Here is a 15,297-nt window from a genome sequence, read left to right as displayed (position 1 = left end):
GTCTTGGCCTGCCAGCGCGGCGAACTTGTCTTTGTAGTGACTCCGAGATGACGCGTTTTGATGCTTCCGACCCGGGTTAGTTCCTCAGATGGCTGCTTATAATTCCTCTCTTATTATACACTCCTTGTTATCTATCCCTATTTTTTTCCAACAGCGATCAAAGACACGCTCTCGCCTTGTCACGACTCCTAATGATCGATTTTTTGGTATCCATTTCTGATGCTGGAGAAATCGGTGGATAGTTCCTCAGATGGCTGCTTATAACTCCTCTCCTATTTTGCACCCCTGGTTTCCTATCTCCGTATTCTCTACCAACGATCAAAGACGCACCCTCGCCTTATGAGAGCTACTAATAATTGGTTTCTTTTAGGCATTCTGTTCTGATGTTGGAGAGATCAGTGAAAAGTGTAATACGGGCTTGTTGTCTGTCTCGATATTTTACACGAGTTGTTTTCATCTTTGTGTTTTTTCTATCATGGTGTGGAGGGCAGTTTCCTTTGTGTTTTCGCTTGCTTGTCGGGCTTGTATATTAACACTGAAGGTTTGTTGCTGTTGATGTGGATTCCCAGTACTGTATTTCCTCCCCCTCCTCCTGTTGTTTTTTATATCCAGGATTATTTTATTGCCAGGCTCTTCTTTGTATCTATTTCCTTCGTATTTTGTGTGTTTCCCGTTCAAGCTCTTCTCTCTCTCGCTCTATTGAAAAACGGGGTCATGTGAGTGTGATATGTATTTCTGCTGAGTATTATTGCTTTGTGTTCCTTATCCAAGCTGTCCTTAATTCCTCTCGTTTCTTTCAGTATTCCTTTCAGATAATTATTTACATTTGCAATTTTTTTTCTGGTATGTCAAACTATTTCACATTTCTCCGTTTCTGCTGTTATTGTGTGTGTGTGTGTGTGTGTGTGTGTGTGTGTGTGTGTGTGTGTGTGTGTGTGTGTGTGAAAGCATTCGTCCAGTATTCATATTTACTCACTTTTGCATGTTCGCCAGATTCATAAAATTCTCACACGTTTTTTTTTTTTTTTCGTCCATTCATTTTTTCATTCATCCCTCTCCTCCATCTTTCCGTTTACTTCAGTTTGAATATTCGTTTTTCTTTTCCTGTTTTTTTATTCTCTATGTTTTTTTTTTTTTCGGTCCGTCTCTCGCCTCTCACAAAATCCGCTTTACCCTTCTCTGTTACTTCTCTCTCTCTCTCTCTCTCTCTCTCTCTCTCTCTCTCTCTCTCTCTCTCTCTCTTAGACTAATCAGCTATCAACCTTCCCATTCTCTTCTCCTATGTCACCTCTCACCTTCCTTTAATTACTCTCCGTTTTCTTCCTTAAATGACCGTATCAGACACTTCATCATTCCTTTCCCTCCTCTCACCCGGACCCTTCTCTCTTTCCATTCCTCCTCTCTTTCTCTCTCCCTCTCCTCCCTTATCTCCTTCCTCTCGTCTCTCCTCTTCCCTCGCTTCTCCGTGCCTCTCTTTCATCACCTTTACGGGCCTTACCTGCCTGACCCTGCCGAATATATTTTTCCTTTTCCCTTATATTCCTTTTGAAATTTCGTAAGTCGTTTTATTATTTCGATTTTCGCTTTTATTTTTGTCTTCTTTTTTTTTTCTCCACTGATTCTGTTATTGTTATGCTTTCTATTTACTTTAGCCGTTTTTTTTCTCCTCTCTGCTTCTACTTTTTATTATTAGCATTTTTCATTTATTATTTCTTTTTTTATCTAATTTATTCACTAACGATACCAAACATGTCTTCCCTACTTTCTTTTTACTTTTTTTTCACAATTTCTAGATCTGATCCCTTCCAACTTCTGCATTCTTTTACTTTATTTATATCTCTTTTTTTTCCCTCCACCAGGCATACCAAACATATAATTCGTATTACTTATTTTTTTCCCTTTTCCTCGCATTTCTCGAGTTTTATGATTTCCACTTCGTTTTCTTTTTTTTCCTCCCTCCACTGGGCATCCAAAACACATGATTCCCTCTTCCTCTTACTTTTTTCTTTCACGTTTCTCAAGTTTTATTCCTTCCATTTCGTTTTCGTTTTCTTTTCATCTATCTATCTAACTTTTTCTACGAAGCATACCGAGCATATTTTTCTACTTTTATTTCTTATATTTTTCGTTACACCCCTGAAGTTGTATTCCTTCCATTTCTCGTTCTTTTTTTTCCTCTTTATTCGTCTCTCTCTCTCTCTCTCTCTCTCTCTCTCTCTCTCTCTCTCTCTCCCCTGACCGTTCTAAATATGTCTTTCCTTCTTCCTTTTCCTCTTTCTCATATTTCTCAAGTCTTATTTCTTCCACTTCCCGTTCTATTTTACTCTCTCTCTCTCTCTCTCTCTCTCTCTCTCTCTCTCTCTCTCTCTCTCTCTCTCTCCACCTCCTTCATACCCAATTCATTCCATTCTCCGGTAACTTTTAACTCTTTTCTTTGTGTCTTCCTTCCTTTATTGACACGCCAATCGTAAATTTCTTTCTTCCCTTTTCTCTCTTTCTCACCTTTATCCTTTATCTTGACACTCACGCTTCGTTTTGTTTATCTCTGTTTTTTTCTTCCCACTTATTCGGTAACGGCACATCAAACACCGTATTCCTACTTCATTAAACTTTATCTCAATTTCCTCAAAGTCGATTTACTCCCGTCTCAGGTTTTATTTTTCTCGGTATTCGGGTTATAATTCCTACAGTGGCCACGCCGAACATCTTGCCTACTTTATTTTATTATTTTATTCCTAACTTCCCCGTATATTTTTTCCCCCATTTTCCGTTTCATTACCCTCTTCAGCAACTTTATTTCCAACACTTATCACGGCGAACTTCTTGCCTACTTCCTTTTCCTATTTTTTTTCTGAACTTCCACGTATATAATTTTCCTCACTTTCCTTTTTTATTACCTTCTTTGTCAGCCTCCTCGCCTGTCCTCCGCTTCCTCTCTTTCTCTCTCTCTTTTTATATCTATCTACCTGTCTATCTATCTCTTTCGTTACATCAGTTCCTCTCTGTCTATCTCTATGTACCTGTATATCTCTCTTTCACTGCACTCTCTCGTTAAATCAGTTCCAAGAGTCGTATTTCCTAACCGGTCATGAGTTCCCGGATAGCGCAGTGTTGTCAAAACGGCCTCAACACAGACAGCTTCAATCCTCGACCCACCCGCCCGCTCGCCCGCATCAAGTGTCGGGAACATCACCGCCAGCCTGTCAGCGCGCACGACACTCCGCCAGCTCAACCCACCACCACCAGCCCCACACACCTCTCACACCCCGACACCTCCGAGGCTAAGGGTAAGGCGGTGTGACGGGATGTAAGGAAAGAGGGTACGTGCGTAGAGAGGGTGGATTAGCGATGGAGGAGTGAGGGGAGAGATTAGAATATGAGGAAGAGAAAGAGAGGAGAGGAAGAGGGAGGAGACCGGGTTTGTATACGTGGATTTGTAGGATAGGGATAGAGAGGGATAAGAAGCTAGGGAAGGGGGAGAGAGTGTGGAAAGGAAAAGATAGGAAATGGATGAAAGAGGAGAAGGTTAGACTTAGAGAAAAGGTTAAAGGGAGAGATTAGAAAATAAAGAAGAGGTGGAGGAGGAGGAGAAGAACAGACAGAGTACGCGGGGAATTGCGGAAAAGGGAAAAAGAAGGATAACTAGGTAAGGAAAGACAGAAACAATGAAAAGGAAAAGAGGAAATAAATGCTGGAAGTGTGAAATAAAGAAGAGTGATGGAGAGGAAAAAAAAAAAAGGGTAAGAAAATTAATATGAACGAAGGGATTAACAGAAGAGAGAAAAATATACACACAGAAATGAAAAGTATATAGATTTTTTTTTGTCAAAGGTCAAATGTCAAGGTCAAGGTCGCACTAAACGTCAGATTGGCCATGACTTCGGTTCTCGTCATCGTAGAGACTTCAGACTTGGTTCTTAGGTTTGGGTTAGGTTTGGTTTGGGTTAGGTTTGGGTTAGGTTAGGTTGGGTTAGGTTAGGTTTGGGTTAGGTTAGGTTTGGGTTAGGTTAGGTTGGGTTTGGGTTGGGTTTGGTTTGGGTTAGGTTAGGTTTGGTTTGGGTTAGGTTTGGGTTAGGTTAGGTTTGGGTTAGGTTAGGTTGGGTTTGGGTTGGGTTTGGTTTGGGTTAGGTTGGGTTAGGTTAGGTTTGGGTTAGGTTAGGTTGGGTTTGGGTTGGGTTTGGTTTGGGTTAGGTTAGGTTTGGTTTGGGTTAGGTTTGGGTTAGGTTAGGTTGGGTTAGGTTAGGTTTGGGTTAGGTTAGGTTAGGTTGGGTTTGGGTTGGGTTTGGTTTGGGTTAGGTTTGGGTTGGGTTAGGTTAGGTTTGGTTTGGGTTAGGTTTGGGTTAGGTTAAGTTGGGTTTGGGTTGGGTTTGGGTTAGGTTGAGGTAAAAACATGAAAATGGAGAAAAAAGAACAAGAAAATGTGATAAGAAAAGATTGAAAAGGGAAAGGGAAAGTAAGGGAATGTGATGCGATAACTGAGGTGAAAGAAAGAAAGAGGGAGAAGAAGAGGGCAAAGGAAAGGGAAAAGAGGGACGCTACAAAACAAAGTAAGGAGGAAAGATGGGAAGGAAAAGTTGTGAGAATAAGAAAAAAAAAGATAAGCAAGCAAAAAAGGAAAGAAGACGTGAAGGAAAGCAGAGACAGAATGAATAAATGGATAGATAGAAGGATGAATGCAAGAAGAAAGGAAAAAAAAGGAAGTACAGAGAAAAATAAGAAAGAAATGACGAGAGGAAGGAATGAAGGAAAAAAAGAAAATATGACAGACAGACACAGGGATCGATAAGAAGAAGCGAAGGAAGGATAAGACAATAAAAAAAGGAAGAGAGAGAGAGAGAGAGAGAGAGAGAGAGAGAGAGAGAGAGAGAGAGAGAGAGAGAGAGAGAGAGAGAGAGAATGACGAAACTTGGAGGAATAACTTGGAGGAACGAAGAGGAGGAAGGAGCACGTGAAAGATGATACAGAAGAAATGTGAGAAGAGAGGAGGAGGAGGAGGAGGAGGAGGTTGAGGAGGAGGAGGAGGGAGGGAAAACGTCTGAGAGCTTGAAAGGAGGAGGAGGATATGGGGGAAAGACAAGAAGGAGGTAGAAATGTGAGAAAGAGGAGGTGAAGGAGGAGGAGGAGGAGGAGATAGTAGAGAAGAGAGAAGACGCCAAAGTTGAAAGGAGTTGAGTTACAGGGAAGGAGAAGGGGAATTAGAGGCAAAGGAAGGGAAAGATAGGAAGCACAACAAAATAATGATGAGGAGACGAAGAGCAAGGGAGAAGAGAGAGACGAAAGAGGGGAAAAAAGGACGAGTGAATGCTGCCTGAGTGAGGAGGAAAGGAAACCGAGTGAGGAAAAGGAGAGGATGAAACGGAATGATGAATAGGGTGCGGGAAAATAGAGAACATAAAAAGCAGGAAGTGTAGCTCTCCTTAGGCTTCCAAGGTCATGGCTCCCTCTTGGGCCTCTTGAGAGTGTACGACCACGCTCGCTCCTCTTTGACTTCTTTACATCCTCATAAAACAATGGCGACCCTCTTAGGGGAGAAGGCGGGGAGAGATGAAACGCGCGGAGGTAAAAACACAGCCAGGAAAAATAAATACAGAGAATAACAGAAATATTAAACACGTGTAATTCCACCATAAGCCGTGGTCATTTGTCTTGGGACTTGTTATTTATACCTCCCCCCCCACGTGTGTGTGTGTGTGTGTGGGGGGGGGGGGGTCACGCCTGGTGCTCGCCCCTCGCTGTCCTGCCCTAATAAGCCGAAGCAGAGTTCAAGCCTCCCAAAGACGGCGTTCCCTGCGGAGTGTCTGTTGTCAGCCTCGCCGTTGAGCAGCTCGTAATAAGCCTCTTTCACCAAGCTGATTATTTTGACCTCTCTTATACGAATACGTCTCATTGTTTGGTCGAAGGAGCAACACACAAAATATGAGATGAAGAATTAATATTGATGTATACAGGAACTTTGTGTTCCTTTTTTCGACGAATTTCCGTCAACGAAGAAACTCCTAGGAAGATAACACTCGCGTCATCTCCCTTCTAGTAAGGTAAAGGTGGAGTTGAGGGCATCCCCTATTGCTGAGAGTACCATCTCCGCCTTAACGGCTCTCGAGTGTGGTGGGCACGAGGCCATTACCACGGGACACACGGCAGCTGTGACATACGGGTTGCCATAGTTTCCCAAGTTTCCCCAGGTGCCCATTTATAGAAAAACTCGAGAGTGAGGAAGAGCTGGGTGTACACGGGTCCATTAGCTAGGCATGCTAGCTACTACACCACGGAGGCGCTGGTAATAATGGGTAGACGGAGTATATATATATATATATATATATATATATATATATATATATATATATATATATATATATATATATATATATATATATATATATATATATATATATATATATATATATATATATATATATATATATATATATATATATATATATATATATATATATATATATATATATATATATATATATATATATATATATATATATATATATATATATATATATATATATATATATATATATATATATATATATATATATATATATATATATATACACATTCTCGTTATCGAAATTCAGTAATGCTGAATCCTGCAACTATTGGTATATGAAGATCCTGCCTAATTGGAAGAGAAATGTTTGGTGCTTATATTAATAATGATATTAATAGTAATGACACTGATAATTACAACAACAACAATGGTAATAAATAATAAAACCATCAACCAATAACCACTTACGAAATGCTGTCTCCTCAAAGAAACGTGTCTGGCGATGTGTCTCAGATGAAAAACTTTGGCGTCATTACTTTGTGTGGCGCGTGATGACCGCGGGCGCGGACCCCGCCCTGGGACTGGCGGGGCGGCAAGACACAGGCGGCGGCGACGCGACCAATGACCGGATATGCGGCTTAGCGGCGGCGAGTCCTCAACCCCCCTCCACACACACACACACACACACACACACACACACACACACACACGTGACCTCAGACACCTTGACTTTCCACGCGCCGACATGCCACGCAACCACGGGCAAACACTGAAGGTATTCATTCAACAGACAGAATGAAGCCATGGAATGTAGAGAGTGCAAGGAGAGAGTGCATCATGGGCTGCACAGGGAGGCTGTGTGTAAGCGTTGCTCATTCGGTAGTTCATTTCTAAACGGCAATTGAGATACTAAACTTTTACATTTTCATAAATTATTTGAAAATCATCAGCGGCGTTTAGTTTCTAAAATCCTTTGTGTATCATAACAGAATGGTGTTACTGGCTAGGCGCTGGGATAGAAAAGGAAGCCTGAAAGGAAGATATCTCCCGGGCAGAAGGGCTGGAAAGACACCATGAACGTCTGGGTTAAGAGAGTAAAGAAGAGATAAGGAGCGGGAGGCGGCGCGGCCCATGCACTCACCGAGCATCTTTATGACCGCCTTGTTCCTGGAGCCGTCGTTGGTGCACGAGCTGTTGGGGCTGGTGATGGAGGGCACGGTGCGGGCCAGGCGAGTGGAGCGCTTGAGCTGCACGGCGATGCACAGGTACAGCACGGTGATGAGCAGCAGCGGCGCCACAAAGAACAGCACCGTCGAGATCTCGAACACCAGTTTGATGGGGTTCTTGATGAGGCACGCCGACGAGCTGGGGTCCACCTCTCCCGACGGCAGGATGCTCTCGTACACGATGCCGTACTGAATGGCGATGGGCACGGCGCACGCTGTGGCCACCACCCAGATGACGCCGATGGAGCGCAGCACGCGGCCCAACTGGGACATGGTCTGGGAGCGCAGCGGGTGGCAGATGCCGATGTAGCGCTCCACGGTGAAGGCGGCGATGGTGAGTATGGACGCGTTGGTGGATATCTCTGCCGTGAAGCCCCGGATGAAGCAAAAGGGCGCGCCGAAGATGTAGGGCCTGCCGCGCCACAGCATGTAGATCTCGTCCGGCATGCCGATGGCCAGCAGGAGCAGGTCGCTCATGGCCAGGCTGAACAGGTAGTAGTTGGTGGCCGTGTGCATGATGCGGTTCCTCACGATGACGATGCAGGTGGCCACGTTCCCCAGCACGCCCGTCACGGTGATGAGCAGGTAGATCACCGTCATCACCACCGTCATGGCCATCCCGTGAATCAGCTGGTGCTCCTCCTCCTCCGCCACCTCGCCGTACAGCACATTACTCGTGTTGCCGACGCTGGTGCTGAGCGTTGAGGTGTTGCCGCCGTCCTGCTGGTGCGTGGCGGTGGGTGGCAGGAAGGTGGAGAGCAGCAGGCTGGAGGTGGGGGTGAGGCTGAGGATGCTGGAGGGCGTGGCATTCACCATTGCCCCCATCGCCGCCCCCTCCATTACGCCGACCTGTGGGAGAGGAATAAGAGGTTCTCAGAATCCATAACACACACACACACACACACACACACACACACACACACACACACACACACACACACACATGCATTACATTACACATATACACACACACACCCTTCCTCACAGTCCCCGAAGAAGCACTGAAGTCACATCCACCCTTCTCCTTTTTCCTTTCCTCGTCTCATCGTTTGACCTGAAGGAACGCCAACACCTCCCCTTTTACCTAGAATCCTCCATTTATTAACCTGATCCTGATATTCTCTCCCGCGCTCGACAATTATATTTCTCCACGCTAAGAAAAAAGCAGGTGACAGGACGCGAGAGGAGACGTTATAAAGAACACCGCGAGGGGCAAAAAGGCGAACAATGAACGGCGCTGCAGGTGGAGGAGACCCTTATCAGAGTCATCACTGGAAATACCTTCGATGAAAAAGCTCTGCTCGTGCCTGATGTAATAAAGAAGGGCGCACGCAAGACTGCATCAATTGAAGAGATGAATGTGTCACTTTATATGTAAATTGATTTGAGAGAGAGAGAGAGAGAGAGAGAGAGAGAGAGAGAGAGAGAGAGAGAGAGAGAGAGAGAGAGAGAGAGAGAGAGAGAGAGAGAGAGAGAGAGAGAGAGAGAGAGAGAGAGAGAGAGAATGGTGATGTTTTTCTCTGTAATGACAAAGCATCCATGTCCCCACTCAACGACCCCTTTCTGTTCTATGTTAAAAAATGACGTTCGTTGAAATAATCTGATATTTGGCAGGATGAAGATACTTAAAAAAATACATTACTGCGCATGACAAAGTACAGACGCGTAATAATGAAACAAACACACAAGAGAAAACGGCAGGAAAAACAAGGATAAACATGACTAACGGTAAATAAGTATCAAACAGACTGTCCTGCCTTTCGGAGGGTGTAATATTAAATAACCTTCCTTCACTGTGACCCCGATTAAAGAACATTGGTTAAGAGGGGTCAGCAGAGGAGAGAATGTTATCTAATCTTATACAGAACGCCAAGGAAAGAAAAGAAAACCAGACTTACACCCACACACAGACACTCACCCACCCACCCACACCCACTCCCCCCACACTTAATTCCACTTCCCGCTCCCCCCTCACACACCGACACCCATCCACCCACACTCACTCCCCCTCCCCACACCTATTTCCCCTCCCCCATCCCCAAATCCCACAACCTTTCGGATTCCTTTTTGAGTCCCATTCGTCGGTGGTTTCGCTGCTCCAACACACACACACACACACACACACACACACCCACACACTCACGTCTAATAAGTTCAGATGATGAGCTGAAGAAGTTATTAGGGAAGGCTGAAAACATGTGGAGAGCGTCAGAAATAGCACAGCAATTAATGACTCTCTCTCTCTCTCTCTCTCTCTCTCTCTCTCTCTCTCTCTCTCTCTCTCTCTCTCTCTCTCTCTCTGCTTCCAGTAATAACCGATCTTCTCCGGGTCGAGTCTGTAACCTTGTACCCTCTAATCCTTACTCTTCCTTTACCACCACCAACAACCTCTACCACCACCCCGACCATCACAACCATCACCTCCTCCAACCACAATCACCACCACCTCCACTATCAGTACCTCCACCATCGTCTCCACCACCACCACCAGATCCACTCCGTTTCTTTCCCTTCCTTATCACCCGTTACTTCTTTTTCTATCCTCGTAATTAGCTATTTTTCCTACCATCCCACTCATCTTTTCCGCCTTTATCTCCCCTTCTCTCTCTCTCCATCCGTCTTCTTTTCGGTATCCTCCTCATTAATCTATTTTTCTAACATTACCCTCAGCCCCCGAGTAAAAATGCGAGCTAGGGCGAGACACAGACAGCCCTGGATAAGTCAAACCGCAGCGACGAGGCGAGATATATAAAAAAGGAACGTGAGGAAAAGGGCTTTCAGTAAACTAACCGCTGGAGGCATTGGGAACCGGTGTTGCATGTCTGTCCTGCCCACGGTGAACGCGAGTCGCATCATGCAAATACGAGAACGAATTTAATGCCTGGACGTGTTAGCCATTACCGAATCGTGCCAACTCTTGAATATTTAATGCTTGAATTGTCACTGGCGAGGACTGGTGTGAAAGCTTCGAACGCACACACACACAAAAAAAGAATGCATAAAAAGGGAGAGGCGTAAAATGCTGCGTCAAAACTGCGGAAGAGTAAAAGAAAATATGATAATAAAAAAATAATGAAGAGATAGATGGATAGATAAGGAGCGGTGAGTAGCGGGCTTTTTTTCATATTTGTTTCCTTTTTTTTATGCCCTTGAACTGACTCCTCTGCTATAAAAAAAAAGAAGAAAAAAAGAGAGATAGACATACAGAGACAGAGAGAAAGAGTGTCCAGAAATTAAGGATCACGGAAGGAAACGATAATCAGCGAAGGCGTCACCTGTACCTTCACCTGTCGGGCCGCGCACCTGGCGAGTGGCGGGCCGAGGTGACGCTGCTCCGCGGATTAAACGGATTACCTGAAGTGAGCTGAAGGCCGCGGATGCCGTCGTCCTTGAATCTCTCTCTCTCTCTCTCTCTGACTTACTTATTAATCTATCTTTTTTTTATTCCTCTATTTCTGTCTTTCTTCCTGTCCACCTTTTTTTCTTTTTTTTTCCCTATTTATTTATTTAGTTTCACATTTTTATTTCTTTATATTATTGCCTGCCTGTCGCCCTGTCCTTGTGTGCGTTTGCGTGTGTGTGTGTGTGTGTGTGTGTGTGTGTGTGTGTGTGTGTGTAGATAAAGCTCTCACATGTGGGACAGATTGAAAATGACGTCACGAGCGGCGATTTAAATAGAATTAACTTTCCGCTCAAAAAAATCCCTGCCGTAACTTTGGCCGGGAAAAATGAGACTGGCGGCAGGCGTTGACAGGCGGGGAGTGGCGCGTAATTTGTGGCTGTGACTGATGATCAATAGAACCTGTGTGTGTGTGTCTTGTGGTTTGGTCTTCCGGGGTACATTGAGGCGAGGCGAGGCTGGGGCACGATCACACACACACACACACACACACACTCCCCTTCTCCCCCTCGACCCTCCCCACACACACGACCACAAAGCCTGACACACTTTCCCTCCCTGTCCCCCCCACGGCTGCAGATTCGGCTCGGAACCGTCGTAGGCGAGCGACGTGCCGTGACATCTACTTCCTGACGCTCTGCAACCCGACGGACAAAACAATGGACTTCAGCTTTGCCACACTGACGCAGGACAAGACAAGGCCATGCGCGGAGGAGTATGCAGAAGGCTCTCGGAGATATGTTAAAGGATGAAGTTAGCGTACATTCCCGACGTTTTGTTTTTCAGCCAGATGAAGCAGTTCAAGGGCAAAACGTAGAACAAAAAAAAGGAAAAAAAAAGAAGAAAAAAGTCCTCTATGCACTGCCCCTGTAAAGAAAAGAGAATAAGAGGCCAAAAAGAGAGGGTCAAATTCGGATGTCCGGCTTTATGTACACGATTATAGAGAGAACTTCAAGTACAGTGAGACGAATGTGAGGCAGAGGCCATGTTCCCGCCGCTAAAGTGAATACATTTTGCTGAATTACCTTTACGAACACCTGAACATCAAACGATAGACGGGAGTGGGTTTATTCATGCCTGCTCGCTATGGTTACGGCTCAACGTGCATTTATAAGTAATGCGATGTAATTCCTCTTAACACAAACGGCCATGTATGAAGCGCGGCGCCGAGTGCGGAGGCATTAATCGTGTCCTTGGTCATCCAGCCGCTGAAAACACGGGTCTGGTGTCTCGCGTGGAAATATACGGATACCTGACCACCTAGACACCTGTTCTAATCTAACCTAACACCTGTATACCCAGCCTAACATCCTCTTGATCACAACTCTTTTCTCAGGTTTTCCGTTAGAGTTGTTATATAATTATACAGATATACAAGGACACCTGCCCACCTAGACACCTGACCTAATCTAACCTAATCTAACTGAACCTAACCTAAAGTACCCATAACCACTTCTTTTTCAGGTTTTCAGTGTCGATTAGTTTAATAATTATACAGATATGCACGGACGCCTGCCCACCTAGACACTTAACCTAACCTAACCTAACTGAGCCTAACCTCACATGCCCTTAACCACTTCTTTCTCAGGTTTTCAGTGTCGATTAGTTTAATAATTATACAGATATGCACGGACGCCTGCCCACCTAGACACTTAACCTAACCTAACCTAACCTAACCTAACCTAACTGAGCCTAACCTCACATGCCCTTAACCACTTCTTTCTCAGGTTTTCAGTGTCGATTAGTTAAATAATTATACAGATATACACGGACGCTCCCCACCTAGACACCTAACCTAACCTAACCTCACATCCTCTTCACCCCAGCTGCATTCTCAGGTTTTCAGCGTCGAGTACTCAAGTAAATAAGTACATCAGATAACACATAGGTATACCCCATAAGCCTGAGACTTCATACGCTCTCCCTCTCAGCCGTTCCGTAAGAGTTTCAGAGTCGAGAGATTGAATAGGTAAGGATCAGATAACACACTTGGCTCGGCACGTTACACGACTCTGAGATTAAAAAACAAGACAAAGAAGAAAGGAAAAAGGATGAAGACAAGAAGAAGAGTAAGAAGGAGAGAGAGAAGGAAGAAGAGGAAGAGGAAAAAGAAGGAAGAAAAAATAAAAAACAAACAGCGCCGGAAAAACACCACAAAAACTCGTCCCGTCAGAAATCCGGCGGTGCAACACACTCGATCCTTACACGGCAATAAAACCCTCCAGCCCTCTCTATGTACTCACCCATGATGATTTGTTAGTTTTGCATTTCCTGGAATTATAAGTGGTGTCAGATGCAATGTCTTAAATGGAAATTGTAGCGGAGGAGTTGTAGTTTTTCATGGAGGCTTTGGATTGGTAGTAGCTGTTGTAGTTACTTAGAAAAATGCAGTTGAAGTTAGGGCATGAGGGGAAAAAACTACTTGAAGAGTCTAATAACCTTGCTAGGCGGCTGCTGCACCGTCTGCCGTACTGACGCTGCTACACACGTCAGCTCGCACCTGTTTTTATTCATTATACAAAAACTCCGTCGGATATTTTCCCCCGGCGCAAAGGCTTCGGCAAAACTTGAATGTTGTTATTGCCGCCGACGCCGCCAGCCGTATATGATTCCGTGTTGCCTCTTATATAAGTGACAGAGTTACGACATCAACAATAACTAGCATTTTCTGGTGATGTCGCAGGCGTTCTCGAGTTCGGTGTGTGCCGGACTAAGCAGAGCAGGGAGCGAGGTGGGAAGCGGTGTGGCGGCAGTGGTAGAGTTTACCTAATGGATTCCTTGGACCACTGCCACGAGTGAACTCCTGCCTCTCTGTCGTGACGTCCGTCCCTCAAAGCATATGGATCACTCAGCCTTACTCTTCCTGAATGGCGCTGTAGAATCGCTATAGAGAAGCCAACGTCAGGTTTCTAGTCCTCGGACCTCTCTCTTCCATTGAAAGAGCACCACCAACGCGGCTTTGATTAATCAAGCATAGTGAATCGATGATTTTTTACAGTGATAATAATTAATAGGAGCAGCAGCTTTCGGAAGACTCCTCGGCTCTGAGTTTATCTAAATATGAGATAGCAACAAAAGCATCTTCTAAGAACGATGAAAGCCTTTGTTAACACACACACACAAAGTGCTCGCGCGCGAAACACCTAAATAAAAGTGACGCATTAAAAAAAACTGTCCCCCCAAAAATCCAGCAAAATATAATAAAAAAAAAAATCTTTCCACTTTTCCAGATTAAGGGAATTGTATTTAACGGGAGCTGTATTTAAGGGGAGCTATGTTTAAAGGGACCTGTTCTTAATGGGATTTGTGTTTAAAGGGATCTGTGTTCAAAGGGAGTTGTGTTCAAAGGGAGTTGTGTTCAAAGGGAGTTGTGTTCAAAGGGACCTGTGTTTAAAGGCCAGGAAGTGGAGGAGGAGGAGGAGAAGGACGGAGGAAGAGGGGAGGGGAAAGGAAGGGAGAGGGGAGCTGGAGGAGAGTGAGGATGAGGATGGGGTTAAGGGTGTGAAATGGCTGAGGACTAACATAGACCGGCCAGTAACTCACGCCTCACGCCTTAATGTCAAATACAGAGTTGTGACACGGCCGGGGGTGGGAGGGCGGTTGTGGGTTCAGGGAGGGCAGGGGAGGGCCGGTCATTGCAGGGAAAGAGACACATGGACGACAAAGGGAAAAGTGTGAAAAAAATTATTATAAAAAAAAAACTGTAGATTACTATCGCGTTCCCTGAGAGCTGGAAATATGATGGCAGGCGACTCGACATTTTAAGGTTTGTATTTTTTTCAGTATGTATGTATATATGTATGTATGTATGTATGTATGTGTGTATGAATATGTGTATGTGTGTATGTATGTATTTTTTTTTTTTACAGCAAAGGGAGACAGCTCAGGGGCACGAAACAAAAAAAGCAACAAAAATGTCCGCCATGTATGTATGTATGTATGTATGTATGAATGTATGTATGAATGTATGTATCTGTGTATGCATGTATCAATCTAAATTATCTATCCGTTTATATTTACAGTTTGCCTCCACGTTCCAATTTCTCAAGATACAAATAAAAAAAAATGTAACAAATGACGACAACGATTGGAAGGATATAAAGAAAAGGGGGGAAGAGCAGGAGCAGGAGGAGGAGGAGGAGGAGGAGGAGGAAGAGGAGGAGGAGAAAGAGCAGAAATACCTCACCATTAAGTTCGTAAGAGGCAAAGTATGCTAACAGGAAACATATTTTCTCTCCCTCTCTCTCCACCACGTTCATTTTTCGTTCTGATATTGGAAGCAGGAAAAAAAAGTACAAGAGGAGGACGAGAAGGACGACCGCAAGGATGAAGAGGAGGACGAGGACGAGGACGAGGAGGAGGAGGACGAGGGGTGGGCATGATGAAGGGAA

At 44.6% G+C, this 15,297-nt stretch overlaps 1 protein-coding gene across 4 annotated transcripts in view; it reads right to left on the bottom strand.

Annotated features, from left to right (window-relative positions):
* Window positions 1-15,297, bottom strand: part of LOC127004162 (pyrokinin-1 receptor-like) — a 215,919-nt gene that overhangs the window by 95,228 nt on the left and 105,394 nt on the right. For 3 of the 4 annotated variants that reach the window (XR_007757667.1, XM_050871631.1, XM_050871633.1), the window contains exon 4: window positions 7,422-8,355. Coding sequence is in view for 3 of the 4 variants with exons in the window: in XM_050871631.1 (XP_050727588.1) it covers window positions 7,422-8,346 (925 nt within the window). In the remaining variant the exon portion in view is untranslated. Of the gene's footprint in view, window positions 1-7,421; window positions 8,775-15,297 lie in introns of those variants that run through there. The other variant, XM_050871632.1, reaches the window with a different exon arrangement.

This window comes from Eriocheir sinensis, chromosome 27, assembly GCF_024679095.1.
Source record: "Eriocheir sinensis breed Jianghai 21 chromosome 27, ASM2467909v1, whole genome shotgun sequence".
Taxonomy (NCBI): Eukaryota; Metazoa; Arthropoda; class Malacostraca; order Decapoda; family Varunidae; genus Eriocheir; species Eriocheir sinensis.
The sequence above is the reverse complement of the archived record's forward strand: the minus strand, read 5'-3'. Positions and strand labels throughout refer to the sequence as shown.